The sequence below is a fragment of the Lygodium microphyllum genome, chromosome 15, assembly GCF_053477565.2.
Source record: "Lygodium microphyllum isolate KBCC chromosome 15, Lygodium_microphyllum_v1.1.10, whole genome shotgun sequence".
Lineage (NCBI taxonomy): Eukaryota > Viridiplantae > Streptophyta > Polypodiopsida > Schizaeales > Lygodiaceae > Lygodium > Lygodium microphyllum.
Genome location: NC_141149.1, coordinates 17,461,786 through 17,484,517, shown reverse-complemented (window position 1 = coordinate 17,484,517; position 22,732 = coordinate 17,461,786). Strand labels below are relative to the sequence as shown.

Genomic DNA, 22,732 nt, shown 5'->3' with positions numbered 1-22,732 from the left:
GATGCATTTCAAAAGTTCTTGACATTTTGAAGCCCCAAGAGGAATACCAAGAAAATGGAGAATCTACTACAAGAAAATCTATCTTGTATCATCAACAAGCATGTTTTTCATATTTTAATCAACCACAAGAGAAAAAACAATACCAATCTTCTCAAATCTTCACATAGCATCATATAACAATTCTCCTATGAATAAGCTTGATCCTAAGTCTAAGAAATGCATTTTTCTTGGCTATGGAGAATCAGGTGAAATTGGAATATCACGCGTGGGATCCTAAATCAAAGAACGTAGTGCACAGCCGTGATGTTATCATTGATGAGGATGAAATGCATAAGCATCCCATTAAAATTGTTAAGATCTATAGAGCAATGTTTCAAAGAGGATGGATAGCCAACACATAAGCACATTGTATGACCTGTTCCACATGATGTGATGCTTGAATAACTATCAAATGTTGAGGTGGGAGTGCTATGAGATGGCAAAAAACCTCATGTTTTATAGGATAGACAAATGGGATAGCTATAGACTCTTATTGAGCCAATTTTATATAGGTCTACGAGTGTTTCTAGACCGTGATAGATACACTCTATCTCTAGACTATGATGTGGTCACAAATTGTGGTGAGAATTCTCATTATATAGATGATATGACTAGGGATGACAATCATAAGTGGAAGAGGGCTATGCAGTCAAAGATCGATTCTTTGGGAAAAAATGCTACCTCTGGGAGTTAGTTTCTTTACCTAAGGGTAGGTATGCATTGCCATCTAAGTGGGTCTATGAGTTAAAGGTATCTTCACCTAATGTACTGGCTAAATATAAGGCAAGATTGGTGACCAAAGGATTTTAGAAGTAGGAGAAGGGGATTGACTTTGATGAGATCTTTTCACCAGAGTTAAGATGACCACCCTTCATATGCATCTTGCTTTGGTTGCTAGGAAGGATATATAGTTGGTTCAAATGGATGTAAAGACTAATTTCTTGCATCATGGGGACTTGCATGAGGATATTTACAAACAATATCATGAGGGGTTTGTTATGGAAAGTAGGGAGCAATTGGTGTGTAAGCTACATAAGAGCGTACAATCTTAGGGTTGCACTAGGAGAGATTGATTATTGCCTATATATATGAGGAAGGCTAGGGATGGCCTTATTATCTTGATTCTATATATGGATGACATGCTAATTACTAAGAAGTCCATTATTGATGCGAATGCTTTAAAGAAGAGATTACATGAGACCTTTGACATAAGGACTTGGGGAACGTTGGTCACATTTTTGCTATGCATATTATGTGAGATCAAGATAAAAATACTATGTTTGTCTTTTGAATACATTGCCAAGGTATTGGAGAGTTTCAATATGCAAAGAAGGAAGGCTATCAGTATTCCATTTCCTCCATATGCAATTGCAGCAGTAGCTTGATGTACACCATGGTTGCTACACATCCAAACACTACCTATGTAGTGGGAGTAGTTAGCATGCATATGGCAAACCCTAGTAAGAAGCATTGGGAGGCAGTAAAGATTATCGTGAGATACTTGAATGGCACTAGGCCTATGTGCATATGCTTTGGAAGGAAGGATGCATACATTCTTGGATATGTAGATGTCAAATTTGCAAGGAGTGTAGACTCTAAGAGGTCTACTATAGGTTTTGGCTTCACTTTCATATGTGCCGAAGTCTCTTGGATCTCTCAATTGCAACCATGCACAACTTTATCTAGCACAGAGACAAAGTATGTTGCAGACACATTGAGGCTTGCAAGGAAGCTATATGGCTTACTCATCTAGTGGAACACTTGGGCATTGCGAAGAGGTATCTACATTGCATTGTGATACTCAACATGCCATTTCGTTAGCATGGAACCTTGTCTTTCATGCAAAGACATAGCACATTGAGGTGAAGTATCACTTCATTAGGAAGGTGCTTGAGGAAAAACTCATTGAGGTTTTCAAGATCCATATAGACGATAACCTTACATATCTTCTCATAAAGAGTTTACCTTTTGAGTGCTTTTTGCACACATTGTAGAGTATTAATGGGAACTACATAGTATCTTCTCACGTTGGCCTTTAAATGGGAGGTTGTTGGGATAAAGGCCAATTGCCGATAGTCAAACAAGCACCCCTTGTATATGTACACACTATACAATCATATATAAGTGAAGATAACAAAGAATAAGAATACCATTCATTTTGTACTCATATAACTCTATTATGGTATTCTCTCTCTCAACCCTCTTCTACTCCATAGCTTCTACCTTGCATCCCACCATTGCTTCCCTCTCACAAGCATTACAAACTTTATGTTACAAAATTTCATCCTGCAGTATTAATGCCCGAGGATCATACTATTGGATCAAGGAGAGTGGTTTAAGAGTGAAGTGATGAAGGTATTAACAAAAGAGTATGGGCATTAAGCAAGTATTCACTTCACGATACCACCCACAAATTAATAGGTTAATTAAAAGACTCGATAAAATAATAAATAAAGGCTGCAACATATGTAGATCCCTTACAGCAAAATTCGCACAAGATGTTGCCCTTCATTACATAAACTTACAATATATTTGTGCAAGCCTCTACAAAGATCAACCCATTCAAAGCCCTATATGGGTGCAATCTAATATTGCCACATGAGCTAAGTACAATTCAAAAACAACCCAAGCATGATGATGCAATCAATTGCTATGCCTAAATGTCATGCATTGCTATGCCCAACACTCCATCAAATTTTGAAGCAAGCAAAAAGAAAAGAAAAGAGAAGACATGATCAAATACACAATCACAAAGAATACCAAAAGGGAGATCTAGTAAGTATTTACTTTTCAATATGCAAAACAAGCCTTTCCAAATCATTTATGCAACTACTAGATCGGCGGACCCCACAAAATCATAAACAAGATTAGGAAGTACACATACCTGGTAAAGTGTCTCCAAAGAGACACAACAATAGTGTCTCATATTTAGATAGAGAAACCTTTTTTCCAACCATTCATGGTAGACAACATAGCATAGCAACAACTCATAACATCTCTACACTAGAAACTTGTCATAGAAGAACCTACACAATAAGCAACCAAATCAAAAGAAAAAAGAAGAATCAAGCATCAAGAAGAATAAAACAACAATGAAGAAATATGTGCCACAATGACAAGTGCAAAACACCATTAGTAGGAAGGTGCTAGAACACATAGAAAAAAAATCATCAAGAAGGGGCCAAAATAGTGAAGAAGAAAATAATAGTGAAATAAATAAGGGCCATGATGATAGTGCAAAACACCATTAGGAAGGGCCACCACATGCAACATCCAACATTAGAGCATGCACAACAACTCCATAAGAAGTAGTCCATAGACAATACCACTAGTGAGACAAACATATCTAGGACTAATACTAGGACCCCAAACAACATCAACTAGAGTGACACCCACAAAACGAAACATAGAAGACAATATGGGAGCGAAAAGGAATGGCATCAATCAACAAGAGATACTTTCCACCTCACAATCAAGTCGACGGCCAATTCAAAAAAGGAAAGTATAAATGGCATTGATTCCAATCTAGAGAGCCACGTTAGCACCATATCCTACTTTTTGAGGTGAGGTGTCACATAGGGTGATGTGGAAAGAGACCACTAGTAGAAAACTAGAAGTAGTAATTGCCAATGGAAAATGCCATGTCACATCTTGTTACAATGGACTAACACTCCAATTTTGGTCATTTCTTGATTTGAGGATAATGTTGTATAAATAATAAAAAAGGTAATGCATGAGGGGTTTGTCATTTGAGAAGGAAAGGAGAGAATTTAGTGGCTACTCCACAATATTATGAGAAAAAATAGCAAGATTTGAGAAAAACTTATAGATCATGTCCAAAAATATATTTGATTCAAAAGAGTGTTAAAATCAATGTTGCACTAGTAAGAGAAGAACAGTGGCAATTGAGGAACTTAATGTGGTATCCTTAGTTTTATGGGCCTTTAATTCCGATTAAACTAAGTAAGCCGAATTAAACACTCATACTCCATGTAGAGGGCTTTGTTGCATGCAACTAAGCATTTAGCCAATGTACTTTGAGCATGTCCAAGTGTTGAGCATGAGGATATGGAGGACCTTGATACAAAGGAGAGTAATGTAGAGGATGAGATTGTTCTGCAGTTTCACAAAGTGCAAAGGAGTGAAGAAGATATTGAGTCTACTAACTTTGCTTAGGTTGGCATCAAGGAGACGAGTTGTTAGTTGATGGGTGATGAGTTGCAAGACTCCAACATGACTATGATCTTCAACTTGCACCAAATCCTTAGGTGGTGCATGATATCGTTACTATTGTAGTACATAAAAACATGGAATAATGTCATGATGGGCTTGCAAAGAAAGCTATGCTTGATTCTAGTAAGGCTTGTAGTAATGTTCTTTACCTAGGGTAATGGAGGTGACAACGCGGCTTAATGCAATCCTTAAGTCAACAGACCAAGTGGAGTAGATATATTATGGAGGTAATGGGGGTTTATATTATGGCTAGGCAACCAATGGAGATGGGAAAGAACACTCTATGTAAGGAATGCCCAAGCTAGGTGGAAATCCCAAAACTATAAACATATCTTTAGAACATGCTACCCGACAACACAAGAGGCTTGGGCAAGCCCTTGTACATTTCACTGCTGGCTCATCCCTTTAGAAATTAATTTGTTTGTTATGGAACTTGAAGGAGAGAAGACCCAATTATGTTGATCTAGACATCCTTAATGTGGGAGGACTTAGACTCAAGTTGGTATGGCACTTGGAGGAGAGAAGACCCAATTATGTGGATCTGGACATCCCTAATGTGGGAGGACTTAGACTCAAGCTGGTATGGAGTAAATTTGTGGGAGCGTGTTATAATTGGGCATTGGGGCCATTATTGCAATGAGTGTCTAAAGCTTATTGAGAGAGAAGAGGGTGGAAAGAAGGAGATTGGGTCATCATGGGCTGAAGTGGCAAAAGTTATGTAGAACCTAGGGAAAGATAAGGACATAATCGTGTTACTGGGTCAGGATAATGAAGGTTGATAGACTACTTGTGGTAGGAAGGGTAAGAATGCATCCTCTCAACCAAGTGGGCAAAAGAATAGTAGTGGCACTCTCAATCAATAATATGTCAAAGGGTTTTGGTCCAAATTTTCTATTCCCAAGGAAAGTAGGAATGAAGTTTGTGCTTTTTACCCATCTTAATACAATCCCTCTAGAAGAATTGGCCTAAGAATATCAAGTCTTGATGCCAAGATACATGTTGCATCCAAGATGGGATGCAAGGATCACTTCAATAGTATTAAGCAAGATTGGTTCATGGCTCATAAGCCATCATGCAAATAAAGAGATTAACTTTGAAAGGTGGTTCAAGGAGTTTTTTGCCCTCGAATATAGGGACAATGGATTCAAAAAAGGTCAGCCATCCAACAAATATAATGATGGAAGTTGCCATGGAGAACCTATTAGGTTGATTAAAGCATATGGGCCAATCTATGCAATGGGTCTAGCTTGCTAGCTTCTTAGAAGGGTGTTGCTTTGTTGGTGGTGATTTTAGCATGGTACAAAATCCACTGGATGCATCCACCACTTATGAGTGAGGAGTTGGCTATGTGGAATTCTGTAGTGGAAGATCATTGTCTAGTGGATCTCATTGATCGCTTGAATATTTCCAACCCGCTATTTACCTATAGTTCACTCTCACATAGGGGATACTGGCCCCATTTGGAAACATGGTATTGCTCCTAATATGGAGAGTAGCTCCCAAGTATTGTCACAATCGAAGCAAATTGAGATTGACCATTTTCATGTTATGTTGGAATCAACTAGGATGGGATTGGGTTGCTACAAAATGCCTCACTCTCAAGAGTGTCTTTGCTTGCAATGTTGCAATGTCATATTTTAGGATTGGAAGCAAGGACCTCCAACATAGCACGAAGACAATTAAGCAAATCCTTTTTGTCAAGTCATTTGGTCCATCTAGAATTTATCAGGCTTGGGGTATCAAGTGTTTTGTTGAGATAAGCTTGGAATATGCTTTGAAAGTAATTGGGTTCTTAGGTTCCCACTAAGGGACACGGTATTCCTTTGGAGTTGAAGGTAGAAGCTATATTTTATGGGTCCAAGTTGAAGAAAAGAGGTATCACCAATGGTTTATCTTGTAGTGAAGAGGATTCTTTGAATCATGTATTTTGGAATAGATGTCTAGCTCAAAAAATATGGGACCAAGACTTGCAACACTTCATGTAGATATGGATTTTTGGGGATTAGGAGACTAGCAATATGCATAAATGCAACCGAATGGAGTGGCTATGGCTACCAACAAAGAGATGACTTCTGTAGGTATTCGAATGGAAGTTGAGAGTGTGCCAGAGCTCTCGAAGAAGAAGGCTTTGATACCAATTGAAGGGAGGTGAGCCCTGAAGTGGAAGCACAAGTAGGAGCAAGAGCTATGGGAGCAAGAGCAAGAGGGAGAGACACACACACAATGTGGGAACTCCAACAGTCACAATGTGTGATTGACCTTCACTTTATTCAAATGTTATTGAAAGAATAAAGAATGAAGTATAGTGATGGGCGCCCGCCACCTGCATTGTGCAGGTGCATGTACTGTTAGTGTAGTAATACACACGTGGCTAGGTAGAGGCACCTTTATCCCCAATACCATAGAGTCCTCCAATACTTCCTGACTCAATCTACTTTGACTCCTAAGTAAAGGAGATGGGTGGTGACATTGCAAAACTATGGTTTTGACATTTCTCACACTCGAGACAAAGATAACATCATGCCGATTCACTCTCTTGGATGTAAGCATTTAGAGTATCCTCCATTTCAAAGCTGCATAGTGATTGGACGGAGGACCTTCAAGAAGCTTATTTGTTAGATGAGGACTTAAACCACATATTACAAAATTTATAGCATAGGGTAATAGCTAAAAACTCCCAATATCAACTCAAGCATGGCCTTATTTGGTCCCATGACAAGATTGTGATCCCCCATATTTCTCCTTTCATATAGAAGATCATGGAAGAGATGCATTCTTTCCCCACAGCTACTCACTTGGGTGTTTTCAAAATATATGATAGAATTGCCAAGAGCTTTCATTGGAAAGGCTTATGGAGGGATGTTTAAGGATTTTGCAACCAAATGTGTTCCATACCAACAAAACAAGGACAACACGCTTAGGCCCATTGGCCTCTGGTAGCTCCTTCCTATTCCTAAAGGGAGATGGACACATATCGCCATGGACTTCATCATGGGCCTCCCTATTACAAAGAAAGGGTAGAACAATATATGCGTGGCAATTGATCACCTCGCCAAAGAGGCTATACACTTTATCCCTAATAAGACCCAATACATTGCCTCTCAGGTGGCCACTCAATTTATAGAGTATGTCTTCAAGTTGCATGGATTACCACAAGTCATGGTGCATGATCGGGATGCCAAGTTTATGAGCAACTTTTGGCATGTAGTTTTCACATCTATGGGCACGAAGCTTGCTTATCCACTACATACCACCCCCTAGAAAGATGGCCATAATGAAAGAGTAAATAAATGCTTGAGACATACTTATGGCACTTTTGCCATGATGTACAACATAGTTGGGATACATGGCTCCACTTGGCTGAATTTGCATATAACAACACCCACTCTACCACAGGGGTTTCCCCTTTTGAGGCATGATACAAGTATAAGGTTCCCCTTCCTATAGTCTTATTCAATGATAAGGTCAACCTTCAAAGCAAAGTTGAGATGGATAGCATGAAAGGTGAATCTTCAAAAGGAACAAACTCACATGAAACTCTATGTTGATGAGAAAATAAGGCATTTGGAATTCTAAGAGGCGAATCTTCAAAAGGTACAAACTCACATGAAACTCTATGCTGATGAGAAAAGAAGAAATTGGGAATTCCAAGAGGGGGATCTAGTTCTCTTGAAAGTGCCCAAGTCTGGTTACTCTACTCTAAAGAAGGAAGCAATAACAAGATGGCCCACCGTTCCTATGGTCCCTACCGATCCTCAAGTGAGTTGGTGATTTGGTCTACCAATTAGAGCTTCCTCCTACCACCAATATTCATAATGTGTTTCATGTCAGCCAACTCTAAAGCCCTTCATTGGCACCTCAGTAGACTATGTGGAAGAACTTCTACCCATAGACAAAGAATGTATCGTTCAGTATATTCTAGAGACAATCATTCCCTCACCTCCAAGATGCCTGACGGGCTGAAGACTAGCAAGTTATGTCCCCGTTTGACCACACCTAGCTTACCTAGCTTGCAGACTACACATTGTTTTAGAATAGTTGTACTTGCCCAAATCTCAACAATGTGCTTCCCACATGGGCTAAAAGTACACATCATAAGCTCTATTTTGACATGCGGCATGCCCCATTTGGAGTAGCTTATCAAAAGTTATGGCAATTTTACCTCAGCAAGCCTATAATGAGCAGCATGTTGCCCATAGTCTTTACCCACTCATTTTCATTGTAATGTGGCTCACAGTAGTACTTTGAGCCTGCACCACCCTTGGTTCTTTTCTTCTCATCCAAACAAGATTGAATGAGACTTTCAAGTGTAGTATTTGGTACATTTGTTAGAGTAGTTATACAAGAGTTGGGAAGATTTTCCTTACAACTTTTAAAAGGATTGCAATGGCATCTTGTTAAGCAACTTGAGCTTGAACTGAAGTGTCGGGACCTAAAACAAGCCTGATACTAGCTCTAAGGCTTTAGCCGAGCCTCTATGCTCAAAGAAAACATCCCACAACCTCAGGCCAAGAGTGTTTGGAGGCTAACACCGATCTAACTAAACAAGTGTTTGTAACATTTATAGTCCAACGGATCCCTTTCCAACTCCTCATAGGGAGTACCCAAACATAATCGTATCACATAAACAAGGAGCACTCCTCGGCTAACTGCCGTGGCTCACTTTGGCTCTCTTACACCTTGAGGATTGGCCCCAATATGTTTGTTTAAACATGGAGCACATACAATACATAGTCCTCTCTTATAATCAATTGTTCTAGGAGAAGGACGATGATCCTCACTACACACTTCCTAAATAAATTGATTGCTAGCCCTACAGCTTGGGATACCTCACCCTTAGCGTGGGTCAATGTTTATAAAGACAATTGCCATACATCTAGGATGATACCGTGTGTTGAATGCAATGCAACTGTGAATGATTCATATAGTGCTCAACCATTTTTATTCATTTAAAACAACATTGTGACAGTGTGAAACCGTTTCTTTTCATGCTTTCATTCGAAGCATAATTGCTGCGTTGCATAGGGTCAGCACACCGACCATGCTCGTGCTACTAAACCCTTTAAATCTCAAAACACACATATCCTATATGTAAAATGCATCATAAAAAGTCATATTTATCATGTAATCACATCACTTATTACCCCCTTCTCTCTCTACCATTTAGGGTTGTGCATTCGGTGGTAGGTTTAGAGAGCGTTTTGATGTATTTTTCATCATAAAGAGCAACAAATACTCACTTTAATATGAAAATAGAGCTAAACTGAGGCTAAAACTCATGCTTTGGTCCTACCATACATCCATAGATACATATATATATTTTTCTATTTCAAGCACAAAAAATCTATTTTTTCCTTTTTCTCTATTTTTTCTATTTATGTATCAATATTTTATTTTTTTTTTTTTTATGTGGCTTGATTAGAATTGATAAGAATTATTTGTATCCTTCATTTTATCCCATGAGAACACCATTGACACATCAAAACTCCCAAAATCCATGATTTACCCTAAAACCACAATTTTGCAGGTTTTGCATGTTTATGGAATTGGCAGCTCAAGCTGCTAGGTGGCGCTTTGAGGCTCAAGTTTCTTGGGAGAATAGAAACAAGTTAGTTTTTTCAAGGTTATGCAATCACGTTGAATGGAAGGAAATTGCATTTAGAGCTTTAGGTTTATGGGAACCCTATTGATAATTTGGGTAAACTCAAAAGGAATGAGGTGGCCAAAATCTATTTTTTTATCAGGCCATCGGCCCTCTCGATTGTGGGTATTTATTTATGTAGCACACACTTTATTTTTGCGTCTAAAAATGTATTTGGTTGAACACTACAAAGAAAACCTCTCAAAACCGAGGATGTACAATAAAGGATGCAATACATTCTTTTTGGGTCTCAAGTCTCCATCACATCACACATGTAAGTGTTCAACCATTAAACTATCATTTGATCAAAAAAATTCATATTTCTTTTTATACTATATGTGCATTTTTGGGTGCTTTAGGGTATGCACATATTGCATGCGCATGTTTAACCATTCAAATACCATTTTATCTCATATATTTGATTAGAAAAGAAATTCATATATATATATCGTGTGTGTGTGTGTGTGTGTGTATGTGTGACTAATAACTTTTCAATGGGTCACATTTTATCTATGCATCATCATATCATCCTTCAAAAGGAAACCCTTTTTTGTTTCCTGTATATCCAACCTTTCTCTCGCCTCTTGCTCTCGAGAGAGAGCTAGTTACCTACTTTTCAAAGACACCTTTCCACTTTTCAAGTATTAACTCACCCTTTAAATAAAATCTTCTTTATTTCTTGCATACCAAATCTCCCCTTCTTGTGGCACATAGGCTTGGGGGTTTTCTTCTTTGTTCGTGAGTGACCCAAGTAAACTTTTAAATAATTAACAAGAGGTTTTGTGGAGGGGGGGGAGAGGCCCCCTAAAAAGCTCCCCTAATTGCCATGTGGCATTGTGCTTGTCTACCCATGTGACCTTGCTTGCTCACAAACATGTCCACATGACACACCCACCCGCAAACACGCCCACTCTTGGTGTGAAGCGCTTTGTAAATTGTAAAGGTAAAGATAAAGATTTATTGAATATTAACAAACCTCTCCTCATTGTGCCACATAGGCTGAAGGGTTTTCTCTTTGTTTTAGGAGTCACCTAAGCTAACCTTTAAATAATAAATAGTAAAGATAGAGACAAAATATATTCAATATATTAAGGGGAGGTTGAGGGACACACGTGGAGGGGTGCCATGTGGCATGCACCAACCACCCCTGCAAAATGCGACCCATGCTACCACGTCACATGCATGTGTGTGTGTGTGTGTGTGTGTGTGTGTGTGTGTGTGTGTGTGTGTGTGTGTGTGTGTGAGAGAGAGAGAGAGAGAGAGAGAGAGAGAGAGAGAGAGAGAGAGAGAGAGAGAGAGAGAGAGAGAGAGAGAGAGAGAGAGAGAGAGAGAGAGAGAGAGAGAGAGAGAGAGAGAGAGAGAGAGAGAGAGAGAGAGAGAGAGAGAGAGAGAGAGAGAGAGAGAGAGAGAGAGAGAGAGAGAGAGAGAGAGATGAGGGTCTTCGTCCAACAATTGAAAGGTATCTTACCTTCTAAACCCTATTGGAATCAAGGGCAAAATCGAAAACTTGTCGGATCCCATCGAAATTATGGGCACATGTTCTGATAACATTGTGTTAGGCAAAGCGGTTGAGAGATCTACCTATCAGAATCCTAACCAAAAAAGGGGGTATGTGTCCATCAGAATGTGGCCAGACCCTATTGTTAATCAATAGCACATGTTCACTTCAAATTTGGTAGGCAAACCAAACACATAGTGTACAATGTTTGGGGTTTTGAACCCTAAAGTGTAATCGTCCTTTTGATATAAATGCTTTCAATACAAATAATTCTACCTTATAGGCCAAGTTTGCAGCAATGTAAGACCTAACGTCCTCACCTTGGACTTGGATCATTGGCTCTTGCAAAACCTCCTTGCTAACCAACTTCTTATACAAGGCAATTAATTTCCTTAAAATGTGTAGAGTCATGTACACCTCCATGGTCATTGCATATTGCACTCCAAAATGTCTTACTAGCATTGGCTATTCATTGTAGTAAGACACTGAGGAAATCATGTCTACAAGTATAATGTTAAGGGGTTTCATGTTCATCACATTCATGATTGGTTGGAACCCCCCATTTCAGCAACCCCCCCTATCATTGGCCACATGTGATGGACTAGCTTGAGGGTTGACACCTCTCTTAGGAACGGGGCAAGGAATATGATCCATGGATTACTTGATAATTAGGTAAGATTTGATTGCTACATTCAAGAGTTGGAAGTATTGTGAGTCAATATCAAATGACGATGAAGGGTTTTAGAAGTGGAATCTGATCTACAAGTATTGGATGCATGAGTACATATCATGCTACATGAATGAATTGAGTAGGATTAATAAACACACACATTATGTGCACATAGAAAATTAACGAAATGATTTGACATAAACAGATGAATCAATTGTAACATGATTTAGATTCATTAACAATTTTTGTAGCATAATTTCCTACTCATGTTATTAATTTCACGACATAGTTTACTAAGAGACATGAATGCATGAGTAAGTATCACGACACATGAATGAATTGAATTAGATTAATAATGAATTTCCCAAAACACATAATGAACTTTGGAATATATTTGGGGTATAAATTTCCAATAGAGTTACTAATAACCACACACATAAATGAAATTGGGCACATTAATAATCGTACACATTACATGTACATCGGGAATGAACCAATTGACTTAAGGTAAATAAGTAAACCAAATGTAAAGTGATTTTCTAAATTAAAATCACTCACCATGAGAGTTATTAACTAACTAATGTAATCACTAACCAAGAGAGTTATTAACTAGCTAACATAATTTCCTAAGACACAATTAGAAAATAGCTAATTGTGAACCATTGAAAATATTAGAAACTAACAAGCATTGAAAATGATAATGATTCAAATTAATAAAAATAAAGGTTCTAATTAATAAAAATATTATAAACTAATAAGTGAGAAAACCCAAATAAGGTGGAGGCATTACCCAGAGCACTTGTAGAGCAACATAATGATAGTTGTAGCACCAAATGAAGTAATATACTAACTATTTAGAGTATCAAACAATTATTTAATGTAATATCAAAAATTTATTTAGAGCATAAAATGAATCAATTCATTAGCATGAACTAATGCTTGGTTTTTTAAATGCATGCAATCCAGTAAATCATGCAAGAATCGAGTACCTAGTCGAATTTGTAAATCATGCAGGAATTTAAAAAACCATTTTTGTTATCGGATCATTTTGTCATGAAATCCACACATTAAAAATCAAGCATTTAGTCATGTAGGCTTTGAATCATTTAGTGCATCAATATGAATCATTTAGTCATGGAGGATTCAAATTATTGTAGTGCAATGAAACTCACACATTAAAGATCAAGCATTCAATACTTAGCAAAATTCACATAGGAAGCAAACAATACTTAGCATTCAATACTTAGTAGGAATCTAATTCAAACAAACGCAGGAAGAAGGAACGGACCTCATGCATGAATCAAATTTTGTATTTCTGTTTAAACAATGAATACTTAGTATTCAATACTTTAGTAGGAATCTAATTCAAACAATCAAGTAGGAAGCATGAATGAACCTCATGCATGAATCAAAAATTGTATTTCTGTGCAAAAAATTAATGCTCACTTTTAAAAAAAATGCAAAATTGAATACTAATCATGCATAGAGCAGTCAATTTCTAAAGACATTTAGAAACCATGCAATCGAATTCAGTAGAGCATTGAAAATAACTAACATTCATCATGATTCAGTAGAGCATTGAAAATAACTAACATTTAGAAACCATGCAATCGAATTCAGTAGAGCATTGAAAATAACTAACATTCATCATGATTCAAAATCATGCTATTGGATTCCAATTGATGCCCCATTTTTTTAATGCAACTCTATATACTGATTATGCATTCAGCATGATAGTCAATTTCATTTGATCTGATGCAAGAATTAAAAAATCAAATTCATTTGATCCCATGCAAATTTGAATCAACCTCATGCAAATCTAAATCGAATTTGAATACTAATCATGCAAATTTGAATTGACCTCATGTAAAAATTAATAAATCAATTTCGTTTCATCTCATGCAGGACTTGAACGAGCCATTATGTACTTAAAAAAAGGAGCAAGTTTGTGTACTTACATGGAGCTCCAAACAACAAGGATTGAAAGCAAGAAATCAAGATGACAGAAAATGAGAATCTCAAGGTCATGTAGGTTGCATGTTGAGTTTGCAAGTTATTTATAAAAGAGAAGGGTCAATGGAGAAGTGTAGGGTTGATGGAAATGGAGTCATGGAAAAGATGCAATAAACAAACTGCAATGTTCAAAAACCAATTCTTGCTAGGTGTCATGGAGCCATTGGTTGCTAGAAATACACCCGAGCCCACATGCCTGTACATGATATCATTGCCCGTTAGGTGATGGTAGTGTTGGAGCAACATAATCTCGTAGAGAAACGACTAAGGTCAATCAAAAAATTTATAAGTTGATTCTTTTTTATTTTTTTACAAACTGTGTCCCTTTGGTGTGTAAAGGTATGACGCTCATGTTCGTGCCGAATTTCAAAAAGTGCATGCCCACACTTTGGGCGGGGGTTGGCTGTCCATTACTTGGTGTGTAACCAGCCTGATTTGTTGTGCTCCGCTTTTTTCGGTTGGCGGACACTTTTTCCGCCCAAAATTTCTTCCGCACCCACAAGCTAGACGACAAGGCCTTTAATTAGAAAAGGTTTGTGTACACCGAACACGATTCGAGCCCTCACTAATAGTAAATGAGGTGGGCCTTCACTCACCACTAGGACACGGCACTTTACGTCGTTTTAGTGTGTAAACCACTCCATGGACTGTTTTATGGGCGGGCACCGGATTTAGCCCTATGTGTAAACCGGCCTCATATTAATCAAAAAACGATCCCAATCCTCAAGAGATAGCCGGCGGATCGAGAGAGAGCCTTGAGAAGGTCCCCGTGCGCCTCTACTTACTCTCTCACTGTCTGTGTATGTTTTCTGCGTCTCTCCGCGCGCAACAATGCAGGTAGGTCTGTCGCCTGTTGCTTCCTGCTTTTTTTTGCAAGCAGTCTTTATTCTTTTCAGCGCACTGATAATTTGTTTTCGGCTGCTTCGGAGCAGGCGAGCGACAGATTCAACATCAACTCTCAGCTCGAGCATTTGCAAGCAAAGTATGTCGGCACGGGCCATGCCGACCTTAATCGATTGTAAGTTTGCTCTTTTGAATGCATTTTCACAAGGCTAAGGCGTAATTCATCCATTTCAAAGGTGTAATTTTACCTTCTAAAAGCCTAATTTGTCTTTTCAAAGGCGTAATCTATCACTAGTTCGTCACTGTCAAAGGCATGATTTCAATTGAACCTTGCGCTCCGAAGCTCGTTAATGCGGCAGAGATTTCTCGCTTTCTGAACGTTTCAGGCAGTCTGAAAGGGTACCACAGTAGCCGTTGATATCATCTTTAATCAAAAACCAATTAACACAAGTACTTTGGAATAGCTGAACGGAACTGAACTGCATGAACAACTTAATGAAGTGAAGGTGCAATTATGCAATCGATTGAGCAAATATGCCACAATGACAACTAATCTAGATATAGTCAACAGACCAAATGCTTCCAGAACTGACTCACTAGGTAGACATTTCTATGGCCCAAGAGAAAAACTGAAAAAAGTATAGATAATGGACAGAGCTCCTACATTCTCAAGCAGATCTGGGATGATTGATTGCTAACGCACTCTCTTTGATCTTGGGTTTGCTAATAGACTTAGTGTTTAATGGAAGATAGTTGAAGGGGCTCCACCAAAGTGGTGCATTGTTTTGGGAGGATAGTAGACATCTTTCCAAGAATTTGCCCCAAAATATACGATGAAAGCACCAATCTCTTAGGCACTAGCTTGGATATTGCTTGTCCAAGGTCTTAGATCTTTTTCTCTCCATCTTGTGCTATACCCATCCACATACCTTCAAGGAAAGGTATCTTGATGATGGCAATGCCATTCTTGACTTGCTGATAATTTGGTATATTCTTGAATTACTTGGTTCAATGCTGGCCTCCAAAACTTGCATGGATGGATTATTGACCAGCTTGTTGGCAGAAACATAGTGTGTGTACGGCAAACATCGAGAGAAGAAAAATTAAAAAACTCAGAAGGAGAAGAGTGAACATGATCAATGATGAATCATTGAATCATGCTCAATGAATCAACTTGATACAATGGAGCTGAAGCTCAAAGATGATTGCAATGTCTTGGCTGATTAGGCGGTAGTATTTGAAGGGAGCTTGCATTGTATAGGGAGTGATTGGCTATTAGGGTATGGAAGGTAATGCCAAATGATGAAGAAAGGGATAGCCAGCCATAGAGGGAGTGAAACGTAGTCGTCAAGGGCCATTGGAGATGAGAAAGGAGATCACGGGCTGTAGATGTGTACTTAGGAAGGTGAAAATTAACAGAGTGCCCTGCCGAATTGTTAAACACAGCCCTAAAAACACCAAGAATTGCAAAACACAAACTATGGAGTGTAGTCAACGTCCGCCAAAGCTGCTGCCGAAGTCAAGAAGGGTGGAGATTGCAAAATGCAGCCCCAACATTGATGTCGGGTGATGAAGGATGATGCGAGGGAGGAGGATGCCTCTGAATTGGAAATCATAGCCTAGAGATTGATGCAATGTGAAGGATAGCTAACGCTAGCAAGGGAGAGAGATTGCCAAGTAGCCAAGGAGTGATGGACAGTTCAACGATGAAGAGATTGCAGCCAAAACACAGCCTTCAAGAGAAGAAATAGGGCGCTTGATAGCAGGGAAGCATGGGCCATGAATTGCAATGTTCTTGCGGAGTGTGAGCAGCAGTGGAGAGGTTGGAGTGGAGAAGAACGCAGGAGAGAATGTTTGAGAGATGAATGAACGTGCGGAGTGTGAAATAGGTGGAGTCATGGCCGTATTTATAGGCATAGACTATCTCGAGTGGCACCCCAACTCTCTTGGGTGGCGCCTACTAAAGTCTCTCAAGTGGCATTGCAGCTCTCTCGGGTAGCACCTAGACGCTAACTAATGATTAAAATAAAGCCTTTTCGGGGTTGTAAATGGAAACCAAACTAGGAATGAAGTAAAAGAAATGAACTAAATAACTAGGTTTCTAAACACCCCCTCTCAAGCCCAAAACGGAGCGAAAAGAAGGGAGAGAGGGAGAAAAGATCAACCTTGAAATCCCAGTGTTCCACTTGTAAGGTAACATGTAGTGAAGAACACTAGACATAATGAGTTAATAGAACCTGAAACTCAACCTTAAAGAGAAGCCACAAGCTCAGTTACTCCATGCTGGAAGATATATGAAGGCCTAGCCACCACCAAGCCATGGTTAAGCATTCAAAACTCTGAACTAGGAAGAACTTGTAGATCTTGGGTATGAAGGGGAATCGACGGGTAAGGTGGCATGGTGATGTCAACCACCCCAAGAAGGTAAAGGGTTGTTGAAAATATGTGAAGAACCACACATTGAGTAGGACCATTCCCTTTGAAGTGGAAGGAAGGGGATCCCCCTCAGAATTCCCCTTAGTGAGAGATAGGGAATCAAGAAACGCATGGATCACGGCCTTAGGAGAGTCTGATGACAAAGGAAAGGCCACCGAAGGCGCCAAAGCATGTATTTGGGGCTCCAATGGAAGAGAAGCTAGGCAACTCCTAGAGGTGGCCTCTCGAACCTGAGTAGGGGAGGGAGTGGAGGGAGGGGTATCACACAGAATCTCCTTGATGCTTGTGTTAGAGTTGGTATTTGTGGAGCAAGACAAGGGAGTGTAAAAAATAATAGATACGTTGTGATACCATGTCAAAATAAGTGAGTGCATGGAGAGAGCAGGGTTTGTGGGGAGTAACACAAAGTGTGTACGACAAACAGTGAGAGAGGAGAGAAACTCAAACACAAGAAGAATACGGTGATGATGCACTGAATCATGCTATGAGAAGAAAAGCTGATATAGTGGAGCGGAAGCTCAAAAGATAACTGCATTGTCGTGTCTGAATTAGGCGGCAACACTTGTGGGAAATCTGCAATTTGAAGGGAGTGAAACGCAGTAGTGGGCTGTCAAAATAATCACTAGAAGGTGAAGAACACTTGTTGAAGGAGTGGACCGTAGTCCTTTGATGCCATTGAAGATGTGGAAGATGATCACCAGCTGTCAAGGGAGCGAACTGTAGTCCTCTAATGGTGGGGAGTAACCTGGGTAGCAAAACGCAAATCTGAGAGTGTCGTAGCCGTCAAACGCAAGGAGAGCAGCCTAGATGTTAATGCCAAGTGGATAATGATGACACCGGATGATGAAGGATGAGCCGGGTTGCAAAAATGTAGGTCCCAACAGTCCTTGTGACAGACGAGTAATGCCAGGTGATGGAGGAGCTAGGCTGCAAAAACGCAGGTCCTTGCAACCCGTGTGACACCAAGCGATGGAGGAGGAGCCAGGCTGTAAAAACATAGGTCCCAGTAGCCCCTATGATAGATGAGTGATAAAATCACTGACTCTCGGTGATGGAGACTATCGCGAGAGGCTAAGATGTCGATGCCAAGCTGGAGATGATGACGCCAGGCAAGGAAAAGGCCTCTAGACTGAAAAACATAGGTGAAGGTGGAGCTTGAAGGAGGGTGCTGACACCAAGTAGATGATGGTGATGCAAAGTGGAAGATGCTCCAAATGCAAGGCGTGATGCTAGAACAGGGTGCTTGAAGTAGAAGAGGAAGGGTGAAGGTGGCCACACGCCACGAATTGCAATGTTCTCGTGAAGGGCTATGAGGGAAGTGGAAGGGGTTGGTGAGAGAAGAGAAGTGGTGGTGACCGAAGAAGGTGATGAAGAATGACTGAAGAGAGAGTGGCGGTAATGAATGAAGTGACTGCCTATTTATAGGCATAAGTTGTCTAGGGTGGCGCACCACTGTGTGGGCGACTATTGAAAAAGTGGCCAAAATGTGGACACCAGCTCTTTTTGGGGCTGTCAGTGCGAAACCCTAAATGAAGTGTGTAAACCTAAGAAGCGGTTTCTCAACACCCCTCGTAGACCCAAAAAGGGATGAAGAAAGAGGAGCGAAGAGAGATATGAGGAAAATGGCTGTCCCCTAAGAGTAAAGGGAGGGCGACAAACTTGAGGATGAGGAGGTGCCCCCCTTGAGGGTGGAGATGTAAGGGCCCCCTCTGAAGCCGAAGAAGTAGAAGCCCCCTCTCAAGGCAAAGAGAGTACATCCCCCTCTGAAGCCCCCTCTATGAGAGGGAATCTAAAAACTCATGGATCACAGATTTTGAATCATCTAATGACGAAGGAAATACTGTTGGACATGTTGAAGAATGTATTTGGGGTGTCGAACTCCCAAAGGTGGCCTCTTGAATTTGAGTAGTTGAGGGTGGGGAAAAGGGATGCTCAGGCTGAGCCAAGGGTGGGCGACAGTCATTCTCTCTTAGTGGAGCAGACTACGGAGTTGAAGCAATGGAAGGGATTGAATAGCCACTGTCTCGCGAAGGAACAGACTACTGAGGGGATGGTATCCAACAATCATTGTCTCTCGGGGGAGTGGACTGTAGAACCGCGGGTTGTCGAGGTGGCATTTGTGAAACCCTAGAAGAAGTAGAAGCAACCTTCATAGTGCATTGTGGTGGTCGCAAGGAGGCTGTGGTACCACTTAATCCTCCTGTGGCTCCAAAGGGCTTAGTGCGCATCAGATACGTGTTATTGCCTCGAGTATAAAAATTTGAAAGCCGATGTAGAATAAACTTTGTAGCCCAAAAGGGAGAGGTGGCACAACGAGTGCCTAGGGATAGACGCATATACTCCGGTGGGGTAGGGAGCAAAGGTCCATGGCGGCAGGCATGTATGCTCTAATACCATGTTAAAATAAGCGACAATGCACAGAGAGAACATGGTTTGTGGGGAGTAACATAGTGTGTGTAGTACAACAAACACTAAGAGAGGAGAGAAACTCAGAAACACAAGAACACGGTAATGATGCATTGGAACATGCTATGAGAAGAAAAGTTGATATAGTGGAGCCGAAGCTCAAAAGATAATTGCACTGTCCTGTCTGAATCAAGCGACAACATGTGTGGGAAATCTACAATGTGAAGGGAGTGAAACACAGTCCTCCGGGTAGTGGGCTATCGAAGTAATCATCGGAGGTGAAAAACAACTATCGAGGGAGTGGACCATAGTCCTCTAATGTCATCCGAGATGTGGAAGATGATCACCAGCTGTCAAGGGAGCAAACGGTAGTCCTTTGGTGTTGGGGAGCAACCTGGGTAGCAAAATGCAAATCCTAGAGTGTCGGAGATGTCAAATGGAGGGAGACCAGCCGAGGTGCCCGACGCCAAGTGGATAATGATGACGTCGGATGAGCCAGGCTGCAAAAACGCATGTCCCAGTAGCCCTTGTGAAAGATGAGTGATGCGAGGTGATGGAGGAGGAGCTAGGCTGCAAAAACGCAAGTCCTAGCAGCCCTTGTGGCAAACCAGTGACGCCAAGTGATGAAGGAGGAGCCATGCTGCAAAAACGCAGGTCCAAACAGCCCCTATGATAGACGAGTGATGAAATCACTAACACTCAGTGATGGAGATTGTTGCTAGAGGCTAGGATGCTGATGCTTGTTGGGATGAATGCACAATGGGAATTCGAGTTAGAAACGAAGCAGGAGCAGTGTTGAGCGTGAGAGTGATAGCATCCCAAGATGAGTGTACTAGCTTGTCACGGTACACAAATAATAAAATGTATTTATATGTTAGGGTATAAATAAGGGTGTGTACACACTTGTATAAGTTTATACACATGGAGATTAAGGGACTTTGCACTCCAAGGGACTTTACATCTGACAACCTCCCACTTAAAGGCATGAAGTGGTACCTTTAAGCTAGCCAATTCCCACTAGTCGGATGCAATGCTCATGCTGAGCCTTTGCAAGACTCTTAGTGAGAACATCTGCAGGGTTATCTTGGGTTTTGACCTTAGTCAGTGTGACAAGACCATCATCCAAGACTTGTTGAATGAAGTGGTACCAAACATCTATGTGTTTGGTATGTGCGTGAAACATGGCATTCTTAGCCAGACATACGGCACTCTAGCTATCACAACCAAGCATTAGAGTACGTGAAGAGAGACCGAAATCCTTGACCAAACAGCCAAGCCAAATAGCTTTCTTAAAAGTTTCTGTGGGGCTGAATTATATTTAGCCTCTGTAGTACTCAGTGCTACAATTTTGTGCAACCTTCAATACCAAGAAATAGCCCCACCAGCCAAAGTAAAGACATACCCACTGGTAGATTCTCTAGTGTCAAGATCTCCTACTATATTCGAATCACAGAATCCTTGCAACTCTAGTGTACCCTTTCTATAGCATATACACTTCTCTTGTATACCTTTAAGTATCTAAAGATACATTTCATTGCTTCCCAATGTGTCTTGCTAGGGTTAGACATGAATCTACTAACAACTCCCATTGCATGAGCAATGTCAGGGCGAGTTGCAACCATAGCATGCATCAAAGAACCGCAAGCTGATGCATAAGGTATGCCCTCCATAGCACTAGTAGCTGTATCATCCTTTGGGCAATCATCTTTGCTAAGCTTTGTATGTGACGGTAAAGGCACACCAAGAGGGTTAGCATCAGCCATATTAAACCTGTCAAGTAGTTTGCTAATGTACTTGTCTTGTGAGAGAAACAAGTGCTGCCCTCTCTCTCTTTTAATGCGCATGCCCAAAATGTGTTTACCTGCCCCCGAATCTTTCATTGAGAAGGCTGAACTTAGCTGCCTTTTAAGAGTATTCAAAGTATTCTTATGCTTTCCTGCTATCAGCATGTCATTCACATATAAGACCAGCACAATAAGGCTTCCACCATTAGCATTTTTAGTGTATAAGTAGTGATCTGCATGACTACGTTTAAATCCATGGCTGAGCATGAAGGTATCAAACTTTTTATACCACTGTCTAGGGGCTTGTTTCAGCCCATATAAGCTTTGTTTTAGCTTACAAATCAAATGCTCTTTCCTTGGAATAGCAAAACCTTCGGGTTGTTTCAATACAACTCTTCATCCAGGTCACCATGAGGAAAAGCAATCTTCATATCCATTTGATCCATCTCTAAATCTAGGGATGCAGTGAGAGAAAACAAGACATGGAGCGTAGTTATCCTCACCACCGGTGAAAAAACCTCCTTGAAGTCTATGCCTTCTCTGTATAGCCCTTAGCAATCAAACGTGCCTTGTGCTTGGGCTTCCCATCAATACATTTCATCTTGTAAACCCATTTGTTAGGGATATCTTTCCTATCCTTGGGTAAAGGTACAAGCTCCCATGTGTTATTTGCATATAGAGACTTTATCTCTTCCTGCATACCAAGCTCCCACTTTCTCTTGTTTTCACATGACTGTGCCTCTCTAAATCTTAGAGGCTCACCTTTGTCAGTCAATAAAAATGCAATCCAAAGATGTTTGAAACCTCTTTGGCTGCCTTTTGACATGGTAGACCTTTTTAACCAATGATCTGTACTGTTGGGCAATGGGCCTACATCCTCAGGTATGTGCATACCATCACCTGGTGACTGATTTTCAGTGTTTTCTTTTTGTATCCTTTCCATGAAGATGCCCTTGATGGATTTCATGTCTAGTTTAGTCCTCTGATCTACAGAAACATGAACAAAAGCATCACAACCAAATACACGCAAATGGTCATATGAAGCAAGTGTGAAGAAATACCCTAGCACAGAAACACAAATAACACCATACAACAAAGCATAGACTAAAAGAAGAACACAATTAGGGTTAGGGTAACTCTGAGACAATGAACATAAGAATGAATGAAGT

General features: G+C 40.3%; 1 protein-coding gene across 1 annotated transcript in view; it reads left to right on the top strand.

The window, feature by feature from the left end:
- The first annotated feature begins 14,771 nt into the window (after nucleotides 1-14,771).
- LOC148024300 (uncharacterized protein At4g14342) overlaps nucleotides 14,772-22,732 on the top strand; it is a 44,152-nt gene continuing 36,191 nt past the window's right edge. Inside the window, exons 1-2 of the mRNA XM_087693923.1 lie at nucleotides 14,772-14,931; nucleotides 15,027-15,112. Coding sequence (XP_087550049.1) covers nucleotides 14,926-14,931; nucleotides 15,027-15,112 — 92 coding nt within the window. The 5' untranslated portion in view covers nucleotides 14,772-14,925. The remainder of the gene's footprint in view (nucleotides 14,932-15,026; nucleotides 15,113-22,732) is intronic.